Source organism: Actinia tenebrosa, unplaced genomic scaffold, assembly GCF_029948245.1.
Source record: "Actinia tenebrosa isolate PJP-AT-01 unplaced genomic scaffold, QUT_ActTen_1.0 PGA_scaffold5__44_contigs__length_20552954, whole genome shotgun sequence".
Lineage (NCBI taxonomy): Eukaryota > Metazoa > Cnidaria > Anthozoa > Actiniaria > Actiniidae > Actinia > Actinia tenebrosa.
This window is the reverse complement of record NW_028292582.1, coordinates 10,949,482-10,970,059: the sequence shown is the minus strand read 5'-3', so window position 1 is coordinate 10,970,059 and position 20,578 is coordinate 10,949,482. Positions and strand designations below refer to the sequence as shown.

At 37.1% G+C, this 20,578-nt stretch overlaps 2 protein-coding genes across 3 annotated transcripts; one reads left to right on the top strand and one right to left on the bottom strand.

Moving 5' to 3' along the window:
* Window positions 1-60: 60 nt before the first annotated feature.
* LOC116302313 (protein misato homolog 1) lies at window positions 61-3,586 on the top strand. Its single transcript, XM_031711593.2, has 3 exons — window positions 61-732; window positions 1,271-1,549; window positions 2,099-3,586. Exons 1-3 carry the CDS (start codon window positions 76-78, stop codon window positions 2,852-2,854), a joined length of 1,692 nt encoding a protein of 563 aa, XP_031567453.1. The 5' UTR covers window positions 61-75; the 3' UTR covers window positions 2,855-3,586.
* A 351-nt stretch (window positions 3,587-3,937) lies between these two features.
* Window positions 3,938-19,931, bottom strand: LOC116302314 (neuromedin-U receptor 2-like). 2 transcript variants are annotated; one of them, XM_089038222.1, is made up of 4 exons: window positions 19,844-19,931; window positions 13,527-13,584; window positions 10,033-10,083; window positions 3,938-5,177 (listed from the first exon to the last, which is right to left on the bottom strand). In XM_089038222.1, the coding sequence occupies exon 4, from the start codon at window positions 5,165-5,167 to the stop codon at window positions 4,103-4,105; it is 1,065 nt and encodes a 354-aa protein (XP_088894348.1). In that variant the 5' UTR covers window positions 5,168-5,177; window positions 10,033-10,083; window positions 13,527-13,584; window positions 19,844-19,931; the 3' UTR covers window positions 3,938-4,102. The 2 variants fall into 2 exon arrangements, with proteins under 2 accessions (XP_088894348.1, XP_031567456.2); XM_031711596.2 differs by lacking the exons at window positions 10,033-10,083; window positions 13,527-13,584; window positions 19,844-19,931 and adding an exon at window positions 7,498-7,698.
* Between the last annotated feature and the right edge of the window lie 647 nt (window positions 19,932-20,578).

The following is a 20,578-nucleotide window of genomic DNA, read 5'->3' as shown; positions in this document are numbered from 1 at the left end:
CAAATGAGACTAAGAGCGACGCATTGAATAAAGTGTTTATTCGCTGAGCACTAGGTTTGTCGTAGCAAATCCAAGATGGCGGCCACACGAGAAGTCATTTCACTACAGTTTGGCCATTATTCTAACTTTGTAGGCACGCATTTATGGAATATCCAAGAAGCATCTTTCAGTTACGATCCTAGTGGTTCAAAGAAGAGTGACGTGAATCACGATTGCTTTTTTCGCGAGGGAAAGACCATTGATGGCGACGAGACTTACACTCCTCGTCTGTTGTTGTTTGACTTGAAGGGCAGTTTGAGGAACTTGAACGTCGAAGGAACGCTTTATCCATCATCTTCCAAATCTGTTGAGTGGCCAGGAGAAGTTACAGTGTACCAGTCAAACATAGAGCCTAAAAATGAATTCCAAATGGACATCGAAGAGGAAGAAATGTTATCAAATCCTCTGACAAATGACAAAACTGAAGCTCAAGAACATTCTGCGATTTGTTCAGGCCGTAATAAAGTGTACGATCTCGATGATCATGTATTTGTTTGGTCAGACTTCGTAGGAACTCAATATCATCCTAAAAGTGTGAACATTATTAAAGAATATATGCATGTGGCTGAGCACTTCGCATTCGATACTTTTGGTTATGGACAAAACTTGTACATCAACACAGACTTTCGCGATGAATTCGAGAATAGCTTGCATTTCTTTGTCGAAGAGTGTGATCAGCTGCAGGGTTTCCAGGTAAAAAACAGTATGCAACAAACATCTTTTCTGTGTTCTTTTTTGATTTTGGGATCCCTGTGGTAAGGAAGAAAGCAGAAAAACTGAGGGGAGGAAGGAGTAAAAGATGACAAACACCAGACATTTGAACAGCAAAAACTAAAAAAGATGTCTTTCCTGCATCATTCAATTTCTATTTCCTATCACTCTCCCTTCCTTTCACTTCCATCCACAAACCCTGTAAGCAGTCTTAGGGACGGACCATTAGATCTTTGAGAGGAGGGGGGGTTGGGTTGGGCAATTTCTTTTGTGCAGGAATTTTTTTTTACCCCTCATGGCTGTGCAGGAATTTTTTTTTATGCACAATTTGTTTTTCACTCCAAATCTGTGCTCGAATTTTTTTTGGTATTTAATGCCCAACCCACCCAACCACCCTCCTCCTCTCAAAAATCTAATAGTCCATCCTTAGGAGTTTTCATCACATTAAACACATCATAGAATATTAAAAGAACCACAATAGATTCAAAATGACTAATCTAGCTCTATTTTTTCACTTCAGATCCTAACAGACATACACAATGGCTTTGCAGGTCTTTCCTCTCAGGTTATCCAAGACCTTGCAGATGAATACAGCCCAAAATCTATAATCACCTTTGGTTTACTACCAGCAACGCTTCCAGGAAGTACCAACATGAAAGCAGCCCACAGACTATTGAATATTGCTCTGAGTTTTGATCAACTCAGCTCAAACAGTAGCATGCTTACTCCTCTATCCCTGGCACAGCAAGGATGGCTACAAACTGGGAATCCATCAGTATTTCCATATTTAACATACAAGGTACTTAGAGACATTTTGATACTTGGAGTGGGGTGGTGCAATGATAAGGGCAAAAAAGTTAGTGGTATGGCTATTGTTCTTGCTTCTGTTGTTGCTACTGCTGTTGTTGCTACTGCTGTTGTTGCTACAGCTGTTGTTGCTACTGCTGTTGTTGCTACTGCTGTTGTTGCTACTGCTGTTGTTGCTACTGCTGCTGTTGTTGCTACTGCTGTTGTTGCTACTGCTGTTGTTGCTACTGCTGTTGTTGCTACTGCTGTTGTCGCTACTGCTGTTGTTGCTACTGCTGTTGTTGCTACTGCTGTTGTTGCTACTGCTGTTGTTGCTAATGCCTTTGATGTTACTGTTGATGTTGTCGCCACAGCTGCTGCTGTTGTTGCTGTGCATGTTTTTTGCTGCTGCTGTTGTTGCTGATGCCTTCAATGTTACTGCTGCTGTTGATGTCGTTGGTGCTGTAGCTGTTATTGTTTGTTATTGCTGCTGACAGTTATTGTGCTTCAATTGCTAAGCTATTTTAAAATGGTTTAATCCAAGTATGTTTGTTTATTATAGGATTACCTATCCTACCACACAAGTGCAATCCTGGCTGCTACAATAGATACTCTCTCCCTCCCCTACCGTCTCAGCTCCCCTCTCAAATGCCACATGGATGATATCACAAAATGTTTGACTTTTGGTGGAAGAAAACTCACAAGTGCTTCGACATCATTTCCTCTCCCCATTGGATATGACCATCAGCTTGGTGCTCTCTTAGACTCTGCTTTTTACTCAAAAGACTCCAAGCTATTACTGCCTTTGACTCCAAATGTCGAGCAAGTAACAAATTTGATGTCCCAGGTTTCTATTTTTAGAGGTGGTAGCCCATCAATTCCTCAAAATGCAAAAGTGGCTCAACCGTCAAAGAAATTTAAGAGTTTGATGGATGGCTGTCAATCAAACTTAGAAATACTAAATATATTTTCTCAGGCATGTAATCCATCAGGTGCCTGTTCAAACTGGGTGAGTGACCAAGCATGTAAGGTGGAACCCCCTTTTCCAGGAATCTTCACTCCCAGTGTATCTAAGAATGGTTTTGTCCAGGAAGGATTCCAAAGGGACCACAATTGTATCGTTGAGCAGGTCAGCGTGTTGTCTAGCCTTGGTATGTCAAAATCAATTGGAAACATGCTCTATTCAATCACTAACTGGGCAAAAAAAGTGGATATCAAGAAACATAATTCCTTCATTGAAAGTGGTTTGGAATATGAGACTTTTATGAATGTGCTGGTTGATCTGGAAAGCCATGCTCATAATTATGAAAATCCATGATTGTATTCATAAATAAATACAGAATTATCAACATTATGCTTCAGGAGGAGTTCTGTTTCAATAGAGACTCTGGTGTCTAAAGCTACAGCTCTTACCTGGTCATAACTAAAGATAAAATTCAACTCAGGTCAAGGATCTATAAAATATCTTGTGGAAGTACAAGTCAACGACACGAGTGAAAAACGTCTGCGCATGCTCTGAATCCATATGCAAATTACTCAAAACATGTAAATTTGACTTTCAAACATGCCTGATAAATTGGACTTCACAAAATGCCAAAACTTAGTGTCCATGCTTGAAACTTAAGGGTGATTCTTTCATATTGTGTTTGTAATACAGTATCTTGGTCTGACAAAAGTACTGTATACTCGCGAAATTTTTTGTATGCTTGGAGAAAACAAACATTTTTTTTCTTACTCAAACTCTTCAAAATTCTTAGAAAACGTGCTGAAGTGCACGCATGTGCAAGCGTTTTTTCCTGGTGTGCAGGTCAACTCCATTATTTATGGTTCTGACACAGACAAAAGTGAACCAATCATCCCTGCAGCTGTTTTCCCAGTGGGATTAAAATCTTGTCCCACAAACAACTAAACAGAATCTGTTTTAAAGAGTACTACAACGATTACGAGGAATATTTTTCTTCTATTTTCACAAGACAGCAAACAATAGAAACAATGTATATTCAAATTGAGTAGGTATCATGTTCATTTATAATATATTTTTCACAATCAATTGATTTTTATAGTTAAATTGTCATTTTGGTCTCGCTATCATGGTAAAAACCTGATTTTTAGAGCTAATTTGCTTCTCGAAGTTCTGATTGTAATGACGTTTTTGAATGTCCACACTTGTCCTCCAAAATGGAAGAATATTATTTTATGAGCCATGAAAGATCTTGGAGATCTAAGCATTTAAAATGTCAACAGTTGTCCTCCAACATGGCAAAATATTGTTACCCTGATTGTTTTTTAACTGATCAACTCTTGTCCTCCAACCAGGGGCAGATCCAGGATCACTAGTAACCCCCTTTTCCTCAAATTCCCTGAAAAACTTTGTAGTAGTCACACCCCGTGCCTTCTAAAATTCCTGGATCCGCCCCTGCCAATATTGTAAAAATGATCATATGTGCTGTTACAGCATCTTTCCTCTTGAAGGTTGAAGTATTTGATTTTCAGTTTATGAATGTTCATTCTTGCCCTCCAATATGGAAGAAAATTATCATGTGACGACTTAGAATTGCCCATGCAACTAAAATACTCTATTATCAGGCGTCGAAGCACCATTGCACTTTGTGCTTCCACCTATCGTAGTCATACCGGTCCCAGTAGATGAGGTATGTGCCTGACGAAACCGGGAGTCTGTCGGCTGACTTGTGCCACAGGGTTCCCGCAACAGTAGCATAAAGGCTTGTCTGAACCTCCTGATTCGTAATGAATAAATAACCGGATTGGCCATGCTGTTCATGAAGATGAAGAAAAATGCAAGATAGTGAATCCAGGATCCATGAAGCCTTGCGATGCTATGGAGGAGGACTGGGAAACACCCCATCCAGAAATACGCAACGATTGTAATCCCAAGGGTCTTTGCGGTCTCGACGTCACTTCTGACTCTCTTGCCCATGTTGCTTTGCGGTCCTATTTGGCGACTGCTTAAACGCACCTCTCGCCAGATGAGAAAACCAAGTACCACTATGACTGCAAAGGGAACAAGATACCCTGGGATGAGAAATGAACGACCAAAGTTCTTGAAATAGTATTTTCTGTAAATCCAAACGGGCATTTCTCCTACGTTGATATCTAATCCAAGACTGAACATCCCAAACGTGTAGGAAACTGCCGACCCCCATATACAGAAAACAGCGATCACAGCCTTGTTTTTGGTCTTCCACGAGTGGTATCTCAGTCCATGGACAATAGCACCATAACGGTCCAACATTAGAACCACGAGGGACGCCACAGTCAAGTACATGAATAGAACATACCAAGAAACAATGAACCAAGAGACAGCCGGTCCCTTTAGAAACGTCACCTGGCAAAGGTACCACATGATGAACAATGGCATGTTGGTCATGGCGTTGATGACGTCAATGAGGGCCAGGTTTGCGACAAGGATGTTGGGGACGGTGCGCAGGCTACGGAAACGAATCAAAAGGCCACATATTGCACCGTTACCAAAAATTGAAGTCGCCATAACTATCACAATAAGAATGATTTGAATATGGCTGCTCTCTCCAGTGCAATGACGAAACAAAACCGGCTTGGTTTGATTGGCAACTTGCGGGGAAGGGGTGGAGCTGTCATTACTCGTTGCCATGGATTCTCGGCTGAAAAAAAGGGGGAACAAACATACATGCTAATCATTAAAAACTTCATCAAACTTAATAACCGGCCCTGTTACATTTTTATGAAAGGAACTGCAACCTTTGTTGAAACACTGTTTTGGACACCTTTATGATGCCGGCTTGTGTGTAGTCTCCCCCACAGCCGCTTTCAGTGTCGTGTTTGCGTGACGACACTGAAAGCGACTGTGGGGGAGACTAGCTTGTGCGCTGCATGTCATTGGCCATTTAATTAACAAGTTACTTGCCACCAATTTTTGAGCAAAAAATAGTGTTTTTCATTGCATTGTTTGTTTTAAATTGGGTGAAGATAAATGATCTTGTTCTTTCAAACACTTTTGACTTCCATTAAGAAACGCTTGTGTGTGAGCTTTCGTGTAGTTTAATGGTAATAAGTTTAAAACTCGTCAAGATATGAATTTTGAAAATTTAAGTGTGAATCTTGCCAGAGTGAAAAAAGCCTTTGCAGCTGAATGCAAGAGATGCCTCCAACGAATGTTTTCATACAAGATTTTGAAAACTCATATCTTCGCGAATTTAAACAGCTCAGGAAAATGTCGGAATTGTGTTGCAAAAGATCTGTAAAGGCTACTTTGAAATTTTCAATATAAGTGTGCAAACAAACGCCTTAACTGTAATAAGAAATGGGGAAAAATTAAAGTTGTCGGCATATTTGATGGAGAATATTTGATGATAGAGGAGATTTCTTTGTTTGAAAGTTCTCTAGACAATACTGATATCTATATTGAATTTTTCTTACTTTCAGTATATGAATGCCTTTGCGGATTGTAAATGACAAAAATGACTTGGTAGTAGGTACGATCTTTGACAATACTTTCTGTTATGCTTTTAGAGCCAAAAAGTCAAAAGGACAAAGAAGAAAATAAGAAAATAACTGGAAATGTGAATAAAGCAAGCAGGGACAAGAAAAAAGCAGTTTATTCAGTATTATAAAACAACTGAAAAAGCTTGAAGAAAACCAACTGTTACAATTCGACTTTAAGTTTCCAATATGCAAGTTGAAAACAGAATTATAAAAACTGTCTTAAAATACAGGAAAGATTCAACCTTCGTATTGCTTTAGTTAAATTGAATTTGAACGCATATTTTGAACTTCCGAAAAAAACTTTTTTTTAAATCTTTGAAGATTTCGATTTTAATCAGGAATCTGACACAAAGTTCAGTAACTTGAAAAATGAGGTCTTTTTTGTTTGTATTTAGATTCAGGCAGCTATTTGACGTTAGTTTTAATATCTACATTTGCAAATTATTTTTAACGGCAGTTGGTGAGAACTGGAGAAACAGGGTGAAGCCATGAAACGATGAAAATAATGGGATATAGATCTCTGACTGTTAATGGAAAAAGAATAAAAAAGATCAGAACTATCATGCTGAGTCGGTTCAGTAAAAGACAAATCACAAAGTTACCAATCACCATGGCAACTCAAAGTCTACCAAAATATCATAAACAGCTCGAAAAAAAATAATTAAAGAGGATTTGAGTATTGCATGATCAATTATCTTTTCATTTATTATTTTGCATCTTTTTACTATTTTCTCGATATTTGAGGCGTTTGAAGTCGTTTGCTCTCGGCGCTAATCGACGACGTTTTTAAACAATGCTATTCGCCAGTTTTCGTTGAATTCATGAAGGAATAAAAATTAAAAATTAGATTACAACAAAATATTTGCTAAAGAATTGTAGTAAAGTTGGTGCACTTTTGCAGACGAAGAATAAGATTATAAATGCATTTGCAAAACCTTCCATTCCGCTCTCAAAATAGGCATTTAGCCTATGGACAATCAATTTACACTCTATTCTAAAAACGTTTTTAAAGCTACGTTAACCGTTTGAAAAAAGTATTGAATTGTCTTTTAAAAACAACACTTTTTTCGAGAGATACCCGTAATCATTACTTTGGATTTTTAGACGACAGTTAGGATGCTAAGCAGCTGAAAATACTTAAACTTCACATCTAAAACTTTTTTTTCTATTTTCTATTTTTTGTTATGAATATCAGTTAACACAAATGACGAATTGTGGTGTAAAATGTATGATTTTTAAAGCAAAATGTCAATCAAGCCAAAAAGATATTAAAATTTATTAACATACTGTTATATCATTTGTTTCTTATGCTTGCTGAAAAAAATTGCATGTACGAGATAATAAAGGTTTTTTTTCATATTTTAGCTTGTCAACTGAAATGAATCATTTGGGAAATGCTTTAGGGATCATTTTTGTAATCGAGCAATTTTTTCTTGGGTGGGGTTTTTCGTCTCAAAAATTATATTCGACCTTACTTACTTTAGGAGTAATTTAAGTAGAGGTATCCAGTTTGCTTTGCCAGTTTTTTTAGCGAGAAGAAGTTGGTCAGCATATTCTAACTTTAGCGACAATCTCTGGGAATTAAGTGAGCAGACGCAAGGTTCCAATCATAAAATTAAAGCATGACAACAAAACATCTATTGAATCATTTACACCTGTAATGTTAGAAAACTCGTTCGTGGCGTTGAATTTCAAGCTAAAGAAGTCATTACCTGGATACGGATCATAACAAATGCGATGATACGGTGGGGGGAGAGGTGGTACCAGGACAGGATAATCCCTAGAGGGGGAGGAGAGGGGGGTCAGTAAACAATCCGTGAATAAGCTGCAACTATTTGTTACTTAGTATTACGCTTACTTTCAACTTATGTTAGAAGATAAAAATATATCATGAATGATATCCACGGCTCTTGAAAATTAAGAAAGGCCGAGTTAAAAGCCCCTATAAAGTAAATTATTCTTTCTTAACCTTTGCAGGAGCTTGTCGCATCGATAGAATCTGCATAAAAGAACCCCTGTTTTATGTGTCAGGCTATATAGCATATATTTCTGAAATGGTAAGGTATCTAGTTTAAGTGCCCCTTACTCCTAACTCAATATTTTCAGTATCGATTCCATATGAAGTGAATAGTTGAGGGTAAGATATTTTTATATGATTTGAGTGATTCATTTTGGAGATATCAAGGACGTTGATTTTTACGAGAAAACAACGATGTGTTACTGCCCCAGAAAAAAATTGTATTTTAAAATAATGCTTTCTATGACATCACACTCGTTAACATATAATCATAAATTATTGATATATCTAAATTATATTGCAAGTTATTCCTAAATTTTTTGTACTCTACTTTGTCAGTATGAAAAAGTGCTTTATTTATCAGGCTAAAGTGGTACATCTTTATAGTCGTATTAATGTTCGCAGTTAACTCTTTTATGAGGGAGTTAACTGCCGGCGTATAGCAGGCGCCAGGTTGAGTAAAAATCACCTCAACACATTATATTCAGTATAGCTTCGATGTCTTCCAATAGAAAATGAAAACTTTATCTAAAAACTGAAATCAATTTTTGGAAATTGAAAATAACAATACAAGTGGGGATTAAGTTTAATATTCTTTCAGAACATACCTCATTAATTCAACTTGAATTTTTTATCTGTATTCATCGAAATTTTATTTGAACATCTAATCCAGAAGATTTTTAATTTGTTTCAGGAACTTAAATGTGATTCAGTTTTGCGTATTGATTGGTTCTTAGAAAGGCCGGAATCAATTTTAGTTCAGTCGTAATTACTGTATTTTGTCTGTGTTTGCTTGTCAGAAGAGATATCTAGAGCAAATTCAAACTGATCTCAGTACCGCTGTTGATATACGTACGTTATTACCTATCACGCAAAGAAAAACTGGAAAATAACCGTACAGGACCATGAAGAAGGCTGGATGATTACCCTTTTTTGTTTTTCTCTCTCTGCAAAGTTTAACACGTTAAACTCTAGCTTATCCGATTCGATTTGTGAGGAGTTAGCCGTGCCGTGCACTGACTTGGCACGACCCCATAAGCGTATGCTTCAATTACTTATCGTGTGGAAATGAAGTTTATGTATGTATGTATGTATGTATGTATGAATATAATGTAACTATGTGTAGCCTAGAGGTTGTTTTCTGCATAGTTAACTATGTTTTCTGTGAGTTAGCCGTGCCCTGACTTAGATCAGCCCAGACAGGTCGTTTCAGGCTATCGATAGAATTTAAAGTTTTCCCCTCTCATGAACAGATTCAGATAAACAAGAAAGAAAACTATACAAACTCATTCATTACTAACTTGTACTTAGAGGACAAAAAGTTTCTCCACTAGAAACACATTACCAAATGTCATCATTTTGGATCATCTTCATCACCTTCGATGAGCGAGGACACAGCAAATACAAGCAATGTATTCCTCAGAATACGCATTACGTAAACCATAGTTTAACGTATTTATCTATAGAAGAGATAACTAGTTAAAAACTAGTGTGATCTACGTCGGTGTTTCTAATGAAACAGTAATGATAAAAAGGTAAATTATACACCGTGAAAAGATGAAAACATTTACTGACGTTTCGGACGCTAGTCCTTCGTCGGAGTAAAAGAGCTATACACCGTGAAAAGATGAAAAAACTTACTGACGTTTCGGACGCTAGTCCTTCGTCGGAGTAAGAGAGCTATACACCGTGAAAAGATGAAAAAACTTACTGACGTTTCGGACGCTAGTCCTTCGTCGGAGTAAGAGAGCTATACACCGTGAAAAGATGAAAACACTTACTGACGTTTCGGACGCTAGTCCTTCGTCGGAGTCCGACGAAGGACTAGCGTCCGAAACGTCAGTATTTATCTATAGGAAGGTTGCTTTGAATGGATAGAAGGCAAACTTAAAGAGTTTCAGATTTTATTCTCAAAATACTGTTATATACTTTGTTTTTTTGAGCGATGATTGACCATTCATGGATAATTAATCTGCACTAGGGTCAGTAATACTCACAGCAAATGAATACTTCAAGTAAGTCCTCTTTTTCTGACTTCTCCAAATGAACTGTGGAAAAATAGAGACGGAGTAATCAGGCTCTATTCTTTATAGAATATGACTCCTTTATATCACACTGTTTGATGCTCAAATTACTAGCGAAAAATTTGACTTAAGGCCTTGGAAAAACATCTGGTACTGCGTCGTTAAACATTCGCACCTTCAATGAAAGATAGGTGCCAAATATCTTGCTATTCCGTAAATAAAAAAAGGAGAATCGATAAAAACAGGAAGTAAGTTTATGGCATATTCAGTTTAGTCAGTATGACCCCCGTCCCGCAAGAACGACACGAGACAAAAAACACAGTCCTTTTTTTTCTCTTTTCTTTTCTTTTCTTTTCTTTTTTTTTTTTTTTCTTTCTGTTTGTTTGCTTGTTGTTTTTTTGTTTTGTTTGGCAGGACAGGTGGAAAATAAACTGTATGCTTTAAAAACTGGCGATCCATAATAAATTTGAAGCCAAAATTATATCAGTAACACAAATGATATACAAAACAAGACGCACTACCACTATTCCTAAAACCAAGGACTTAACGGACTTAAGACGAACACTTCAATTTCTGAAATATTTTTTTAGATCGATATATTTCTGACGCATGATACAATCAAAAATGTAATATGAAGTCACCGAAGAAAAATAAACTCCCGGTTTTATGATTTGGTTTTATTGGCTCATTTTTTTGTTCTTTTTCCAGCTGCCTTTTTAACATAATAAGATAATTGTTCTCAGGGTAAAACCGCTGGTCACCGGCCATTGAAGCAGGTTCATGCACTGTCCGTTGCATTTACGTGTACAAGCAGTGATGAAGATGAAAATGAAGATGTAGATGAAGATGATGATGATGATGATGATGATGATGCATGTACGTTGCATTTACATGTACAAGCAGTGATGAAGATGAAAATGAAGATGTAGATAATTATGATGAAGATGATGAATATAAGTTGCATTTACATGTACATCGGTGATTGATGAAGATGTAGATGAAGATGATGATGATGATAATGCATGTACGTTCAATTTAAGTGTACATGCGGTGACTGATGAAGATGAAGATGATAGTTCCCACCCAAAATCCAAAATGGTTACCATTTCGTCATACAGACCACGGCAAACTAAGAAATTGAAACTTTACATTAACAACATCAATTATGCGTATTTAAAGTCATGTTATAATTATTTTCCAAATTGAAATGGAATAGGGATAAAAATTCATGATTAAGACGAGAATTACAGATCCTTGAAATGTCGTAAACCATTATATAATTTAAATTGATCTAAACATCTAGCTCTAAAAGGCCAGTCAAGTGAATGACTTAAGCTCCTAGCTCTTTCTCTGGTTACAATACTAATTCATTAATATTTGTATTGATAAAAGTCTCTGAATGATTCTTACACAAGATGAGACGAAAAATTGAAATTGAAAATTTATAAGCCGCATTTTTTCTACATTTGCTTGTCATATTTTTTTAGTTCTCAGAAAGAAATTGACTTTTCCTATGAAAAATGAAATAAAGAAACGACTCGCCTTTCTTTTCTTTCTTCCTTCCTTCCTTCCGTCCTTCCTTCCGTCCTTCCTTCCTTCCTTCCTTCCTTCCTTCCTTCCTTCCTTCCTTCCTTCCTTCCTTCCTTCCTTCCTTCCTTCCTTCCTTCCTTCCTTCCTTCCTTTCTTTCTTTTTTTTTTCCCTTTTTTTTATTCTTTTCTGTTTAGGTTTTCCTCTTTCTACTTCTTTCTTTCGCTTAAAACATTTTTTATTCTTCGTAAGTTCACAGGAAACTTAACCCTTGAGGAATCAAGAGCTTCCGGGACTGTTAAAGTAAAATAGTAAAAAAGTAAACTTCAATGTCAACCCTAAAATGAGATGACGGGTGACATCCAGTATTTTGTAAAAATCGTTAATTCGTCTGGAAACAAGTGTTCACTGATGCGAATTACATACTCCGGTCAGGCAATGAAACTTAATCAAATATTTGACTTCATTTCTTTTTATTGGAATTGGAAGTAATTAGTTTCCACGCATACTCCATTAAACAAAACTGTAATGAAAAAAAACCTATAAATTCACTAGCCTGAGTGCATCTGGTCTTTTCTCTGTCACGACAGTTGTCGAAAACTGAAAACTCGTGGGCAATTAATTCGCAATTTTTCAAGGTGTCCCTTGCTTGAAAAATTGGAAATTTCACTTCCAGTTAAAGGACATTTAAACTCCGCATCAACTCTCCTAAATTTTAACTTTTTTTTCCTTTTGTTTTTCGGACCAAAACATATCATTTTTCGATTCTGAAAAGAAACGTTTTAATTAAAAAAGATGTCCTTTCGTTTTCTATAGTAGATAAAAAAAACTAATTAGTAATCGAATGATCAATAGAAAAGGTCCTTTCGCTGGATGTGAAATATTCATGGTCTAATGGAGCCGTTCACATCCAGCGAAAGGACCTTTACGATTAATGAAAAAGGTCCTTTCAACGGATGTGAAATAGTCATGGTCTAATGGAGTTCACATCCAGTGAAGGAACCCTTACGATTAATGAAAAGGTGCTTTCACTGGATGTGAAATAGTCATGGTCTAATGGAGTTCACATCCAGTGAAAGGACTTTTACGATTAATGAAAAGGTGCTTTCACTGGATGTGAAATAGTCATGGTCTAATGGAGTTCACATCCAGTGAAAGGACCTTTTACGATTAATGAAAAGGTGCTTTCACTGGATGTGAAATAGTCATGGTCTAATGGAGTTCACATCCAGTGAAAGGACCTTTACGATTAATGAAAAGGTGCTTTCACTGGATGTGAAATAGTCATGGTCTAATGGAGTTCACATCCAGTGAAAGGACCTTTACGATTAATGAAAAAGGTCCTTTCGCTGGATGTGAAATAGTCATGGTCTAATGGAGTTCACATCCAGTGAAAGGACCTTTACGATTAATGAAAAAGGTCCTTTCGCTGGATGTGAAATAGTCATGGTCTAATGGAGTTCACATCCAGTGAAAGGACCTTTACGATTAATGAAAAAGGTCCTTTCGCTGGATGTGAAATAGTCATGGTCTATTGGAGTTCACATCCAGCGAAAGGACCTTTACGATTAATGAAAAAGGTCCTTTCGCTGGATGTGAAATAGTCATGGTCTATTGGAGTTCACATCCAGCGAAAGGACCTTTACGATTAATGAAAAAGGTCCTTTCGCTGGATGTGAAATAGTCATGGTCTAATGGAGTTCACATCCAGTGAAAGGACCTTTTCAATTATGGGAAAGGTTCGGATGATTATTAAGTTACAATCTGCTTTGTAAGCTAAAGCAGAATAACTTGGGAAAAAATGTTGGGCTGCCTGTGTTATCTGGAATTTCGCCGCACCACAGGCAGCCCATAATTATATTGAATGACATAGAATAAACACAACAATCTTTTTTTTTTTTTTTTTTTTTTTTGAGCACACATAAAAATCATTACTCACGTTTTGTGTTTCCACTTGAATAGCATTGATGCAGCGATACCGCAAAGAATATCCATCCCTTTAGTGGAATAAAGAAATAATCTTTAGTTTTACCCTTTGTGGTATCTATGGTAACTGTACGACCGCTCTCTTTCTCGTTTTGGCATGTGATCTGAATTGACCACAAGGTAGGGATTTTCAAACGTAGCTATTTCGATTTGATGCAGTGATTAAGATGAAAAGAAATGGCACAATAAGTAGAATAAATTCACAGATTCTCAATGTGTACTCTCAATCGTTTCCTTCTCATTTCTAGCCATGTTTCTATGGAATTTCTCAAAATAACTACGTCAAAACAATTCTTGAAGTAATGTTAGATTTTTAACATTAATTTAACGTTGAAAAACTGAAGGAAACTTTTGTTCCGATCCCACACTCCACCTAGAAAAAGTCCGATCCGACAAGTAAATCCGGGTTGGGAATTTCCACAATTTTCGAATTTGAGGTTAAGACTACCAAATTCTAAAAGATCAAGCGAAATACGTTTAAATGGTGCCTTTTGTTTTGTGGTTTTCCCATAAATGTAATAGTTTTACGAGCATCAAAAGTATCAATCCGCAAGCCACTATAGTCACCATTACTGACACCTTCTTTCCAACCCCAAGGGATTGAATACCACGATTGTCAGTTTTGGCAGCAAAAAAACTGCTGCTCACTACAGAAAAAAAACATGCACTACTATTGGATGAATTTATGGAAAATAAGAATCGCAATGTCTATAAATGACGGGTCAAGGCATTCCTGCATTAATAGTACGAACTGGAATGACTCCTTCGAATAAGATTATGAGATCTTGTGTGTTACTTATTGTAGTCAGTGGAGCCATTCGTTATTAATAGGTACAGTGGAACCCCTTTAATAGGACACCGTTGGGACGGACAAAACTGTCCTTATTAACGGGGTGTCCCTATTAACCGAGGTGTCAGAAAAACAGCTGAAAACACATTTTTAACCATTTATTTTTACTGTACTGTAAAGCTTGAACTACAGTGTTCAATATAACAGCCTTAAACTAGAACAAAAAGTGCATTACTGTACAAGAACTACATTTGCATTTACTGCACTGTATAGTATTGTACAATTTCATTTTGAGTTGAGTTCTGGAAAATAACAATGCAATGGTATTGCGAGCTTTGTCTATATTCCATTATGCTGATCATTATATCAATAAACAAATACAGTAAAGACGTCTTCAAATTTCAAGTGTCCTTAATGCGGGGTTGATTTTGTATGGAAACTGTCATTCAGGTCCTAGAAATGTGTCCTTTGTACTTATTAACGGGTGTCCTTATAAAGCGGGTTAATTTAACAGAAAACAATGTATGGAGCTTTGGGACTTTGAAACCTGTCCTTAATAGCGAGGTGTCCTTATTAAGCGGGTGTCCTTAGAGCGGGGTTCCACTGTACTCTAATACCGGCGCTTTTAATTACATGAAGCTTTAAAACATCATGCACTCTTAAATACGGTCATTTGAATAAAAGGATACTCTTAAATACGGTCATTTGAATAAAAGGATACTCTTAAATACGGTCATTTGAATAAAAGGATACTATGTACCTATGTACTACCCGAAAGGATTGAGTACCAAGATTGTCAGCTTTGGTGGCAAAAACCTGGCGGTAAATACTAAACTGATTGAAAAAAAACATATAAGAACATAACAAAGAACCAGGTACTTTTCGCTGTTCTCGTAAACGTTGTTATACTTGTCCTCACATAGCCTCTCACACTTCTGTTGTCGGTCCTAAATCCACTGTTAAAATCACTGACCATTTTGTTTGTACCACTTCTAATGTTGTATATTGTATTAAATGTACCCGCTGTAATCTTTTGTATGTGGGCGAGACTGGCCGCCGTCTTGGTGATCGCATTTGCAATCATCTTTATGATATTCGCAATAACGATCCCACCAAACCAGTTTCCCGCCATTTTAATCTAGCTAACCATTCTCTTTCTGACTTCATTGTTTTCAAGTCTTTCTTTGATTAACGGCTACAATGATTGTCGTAAGACCAAAGAAATGCGGCGTATTCACCTATTGGGCACTCTTAGTCCCAACGGGATTAATGAACGCTTTACTTTCAACTAACTTTTTCTTTTGTCGTTTGATTGTTTGTTTTTGTTTCCTTGCCTACCTTGTTCTCATTGGTTTCTTTTGTCTTATTCTATCATATATACACTCCTTTCTACCACCTCTTTCTCTTTTTCTCCGACGAAGAACTAGCGTCGGAAAGGTCAGTAAGTTTTTGCATCTTTTCACGGTGTATAATTTACCTTTTCATCAATACTGTTTCATTAGAAACACCGACGCAGCTCACACTAGTTTTTAGCTAGTTACATCTTCATATAAGAACATACGTAATAGGTAAATTAAAAGCTTCGTATGATTGAAAAAATATGCGCTACTATTAGATGAGAGTGTTGGTTGCACGAATACGTATAGGATATAAGAACGTTCCTGAAATGGATTGGTTGAACGTATAGGAATATACTTATTAAGGTAGCCCCTTTAGTACCTTTGAAATGGTTGGGCTCCCTGTGTTACCTGGATCTTCGTCGCACCACAGGCAGTCAAATTGAATTTTTTTTTTCAAACACAAATAAAAATCATCAATCATTACTCACGTATTCTGTTCTTACTTGAATAGCATTGATGCAGCGATGAAGAACAGAATATCCTTCCCTTTAGTCGAATAAAGATTCAATCTTTAGTGTTAGCCGGCCTTTGTGGTATCTATGGTAACTGTACGACCGCTCTCTTTCTCTTTTGGCATGTGATCTGAAGTGGCCACAAGTAAGGGATTTTCAAACGTAGCTATTTCGATTTGATGCAGTGATTAAGATGAAAAGAAATGGCACAATAAGTAGAATCAATTTACAGATTCTCAATGTGTACCCTCAATCGTTTTCTTCTCATTTAAGCCATGTTTTTCATGAATTTCTCAAAAGGAACTACGTCAAAACAATTCTTAAAGTAATGTTAGACTCTTAACATTGATTTGAAGTTGAAAAACTGAAGGAAAATTTTGTTTCGATCCCACACTCCACCTAGAAAAAGTCCGATCCGAGAAGTAAATCCGGGTTGGGAATTTCCACAATTTTCGAATTTGAGGTTAAGACTACCAAAATCGTAAAGAGCAAGTAAAATACTTTGCGATGGTGTTATTTGTTTTGTTTTTGTCGCAAAATATTGATAGTTTTACAAGCATCAAACTATCAACCCGCAAGCCTCTTGCACACCGTTACGATACCTTCCTCCTCACCCCAAGGGATTGGGTACTACGGTTAGACTTTTGGCGGCAAAAACCTAGCGTTAATTACAATCATGAGAAGCATTGGTCGTTGAGGTATTTCAAGCAACGGTCTCCTAACGGTTAGGTATTTCAAGGTACGATCTCCTAACGGTTAGGTATTTCAAGTAACGATCTCCTAACCGTTAGGTATTTCAGGTAACGATCTCCTAACGGTTAGGTATTTCAGGTAACGATCTCCTAATGGTTAGGTATTTCAAGTAACGATCTCCTAAGCGTTAGGTATTTCAGGTAACGATCTCCTAACGGTTAGGTATTTCATGTAACGATCTCCTAACGGTTAGGTATTTCAAGTAACGATCTCCTAACCGTTAGGTATTTCAGGTAACGATCTCCTAACGGTTGGGTATTTCAAGTATCGATCTCCTAACGGTTAGGTATTTCAAGGTACGATCTCCTAACGGTTAGGTACTTCAACTAACAATCTCCTAATGGTTAGGTATTTCAAGTATCGATCTCCTAACGGTTAGGTATTTCAACTAACAATCTCCTAATGGTTAGGTATTTCAAATATCGATCTCCTAACGGTTAGGTATTTCAAGGTACGATCTCCTAACGGTTAGGTATTTCAACTAACAATCTCCTAATGGTTAGGTATTTCAAGTAACGATCTCCTAACGATTAGGTATTTCAACTAACAATCTCCTAATGGTTAGGTATTTCAAGGTACGATCTCCTAACGGTTAGGTATTTCAAGTATCGATCTCCTAACGATTAGGAATTTCAAGTAACGATCTCCTAATGGTTAGGTATTTCAAGTAACGATCTCCTAAGCGTTAGGTATTTCAGGTAACGATCTCCTAACGGTTAGGTATTTCATGTAACGATCTCCTAACGGTTAGGTATTTCAAGTAACGATCTCCTAACCGTTAGGTATTTCAACTAACAATCTCCTAATGGTTAGGTATTTCAAGTAACGATCTCCTAACGGTTAGGTATTTCAGCTAACAATCTCCTAATGGTTAGGTATTTCAAGTAACAATCTCCTAATGGTTAGGTATTTCATGTAACGATCTCCTAACGGTTAGGTATTTCAAGTATCGATCTCCTAACGGTTAGGTATTTCAAGTAACGATCTCCTAACGGTTAGGTATTTCAAGGTACGATCTCCTAACGGTTAGGTATTTCAATTAACAATCTCCTAATGGTTAGGTATTTCAAGTATCGATCTCCTAACGGTTAGGTATTTCAACTAACAATCTCCTAATGGTTAGGTATTTCAAATATCGATCTCCCAACGGTTAGGTATTTCAAGGTACGATCTCCTAACGGTTAGGTATTTCAACTAACAATCTCCTAATGGTTAGGTATTTCAAGTATCGATCTCCTAACGGTTAGGTATTTCAACTAACAATCTCCTAAGGGTTAGGTATTTCAAGGTACGATCTCCTAACGGTTAGGTATTTCAAGTATCGATCTCCTAACGATTAGGTATTTCAAGTAACGATCTCCTAACGGTTAGGTATTTCAGGTACGATCTCCTAACGTTTAGGTATTTCAGGTACGATCTCCTAACGGTTAGGTATTTCAAGGTACGATCTCCTAACGGTTAGGTATTTCAAGGTACGATCTCCTAAGGGTTAGGTATTTCAGGTACGATCTCCTAACCGTTAGGTATTTCAGGTACGATCTCCTAACGGTTAGGTATTTCAAGGTACGATCTCCTAACGGTTAGGTATTTCAAGGTACGATCTCCTAACGGTTAGGTATTTCAAGGTAGGATCTCCTAACCGTTAGGTATTTCAAGGTACGATCTCCTAACCGTTAGGTATTTCAAGGTACGATCTCCTAACCGTTAGGTATTTCAAGTAACGATCTCCTAACGGTTAGGTATTTTAGTCAGGTGGCTATGTGTAAAATTTTGATCAGATCTATACACAGCGGACAAAAGCACCAAAATTTGCATACATGGATTGGCCTTTAATTTTCTGAAAAAAGTCAGTTATGGGCTCCCTGTGGTCAATATTTTAAAAATGTGGTTTTTGGCCGATATTCTTTTCAAAATTCATATTTTTGATTCCAAATAGCTAGTACTGTTTGCTATTATCATTTCCATTAATAAATATATTTCAAACATCAGAATAATGGCGAGTTTTTAAATGAATACTTATCAAGCTCGTACCCAGTCCTCAACTCGGTCATCCAAGATAGCAGATTGTAGTACAATACAACCCATTCAGGATTTATTTTAGGAGTATCCTTTAAATGATTTAGGAGTGTCCCTTCACCTGATTTAGGAGTGTCCCTTCACCTGATTTAGGAGTATCCCCTCAACTAATTTAGGAGTGTCCCTTCACCTGATTTAGGAGTATCCTTTACATGATTTAGGAGTATCCCTTCACCTGATTTAGGAGTATCCCTCACCTGATTTAGGAGTATCCCTTCGCCTGATTTAGGAGTATCCCTTCGCCTGATTTGGGAGTATCCCTTCACCTGATTTAGAAGTATCCATTCACCTGATTTAAGAATATATCCCTTCACCTGATTTAGGAGTATCCCTTCACCTGATTTACGAGTATCCCTTCACCTGATTTACGAGTATCCCTTAACATTAGCATCATTTAAGGGCCGGCAGTAAGCATAGCTAGCAATTCGTTAATCAAACTGTGAGTAAACGTAACGCACGTGAGGATTTGAGTCGTAAAACCAAAGACCAACACACGTTTTGCATGAATGAAAACTGAGCATCTCTATACGGTGAAAATAAAAACGCTTACAGAACAAAATATAAGTGAGGGCGAATGAAATAGTAAAACAACAATGCAAATAATGCTTCAGTGCAAGTGTACACGAATCTTATGGAGTAAAAATCCTCAACAGGATTTAAAACAATCAAAACACGTGCAAGACAAAACCACGAAGCATATTTATATAATTTTTAAACCAATTAAAGAAATTACGAAACCGTAAACGACCCTGAGCTTTTACATAGAAATAAAATAAATAAATAACAATGCTAATCTTACCCATTCGCCAAAACTTCTCACAGGCTGCAAAAGGTCTTCTAAATTCAAAATTGTTGTTGAGCATTAGGTAAAACCGGAGCACGAAGAGACATTTGTAGAATGACTGATATGCTAATCAATTCTCATACCTTTATACCAGTGAGACCGCTGACAAAAGAATGTCTGAGCTTGGGAAGAAGAGGGACCCCATTAAATGCCGGTAAATATATGTAACTTGGGATGCGTTAGTATTCTACGTAGTCATCACCATCACAGATATACCATTCACTAAAATCACAAGCTAATTCGGCCCGGCTAAATCATGATGCTCTTAAATCAGGTGAAGGGATACTCCTAAATCAGGTGAAGGGATACTCTTAAATCAGGTGAATGGATACTCCTAAATCAGGTAAAGGGATACTCTTAAATCAGGTGAAGGGATACTTCTAAAATTCCTAGTATGAAAATACTAATGACAGGAATTTAATATAATCTATTAAAAGTCAAATAAAAAAAAGTGCACTTGTTTTTAGTAGGCATAGTTTTTAGGTCACCCATCCAGCTTTTAACTTTGCCCTACCGGACTTGACTCAGTGTCATGAAATGGAAGCCCAAGTTTTTTCCACTGGACCACGTTTCCAGGTAAATCGGCATAACAATAGCCGTGAAAACAATACGCCGAATAGACTAGACTTTTTAACATTATATTTTTTACCGATTCCGTGCGTGGCAGAGATGCAAGGGATTAGCCGATAT

Excerpts from the sequence above, each read along its gene's own strand:
- LOC116302313 (XM_031711593.2), top strand. The coding sequence starts at position 76 with ATGGCGGCCACACGAGAAGTCATTTCACTACAGTTTGGCCATTATTCT. Across the intron at positions 733-1,270 it reads ATCAGCTGCAGGGTTTCCAG|ATCCTAACAGACATACACAA; the intron begins GTAAAAAACAGT and ends TTTTCACTTCAG. Across the intron at positions 1,550-2,098 it reads TTCCATATTTAACATACAAG|GATTACCTATCCTACCACAC; the intron begins GTACTTAGAGAC and ends TGTTTATTATAG.
- LOC116302314 (XM_089038222.1), bottom strand. The coding sequence starts at position 5,167 with ATGGCAACGAGTAATGACAGCTCCACCCCTTCCCCGCAAGTTGCCAAT.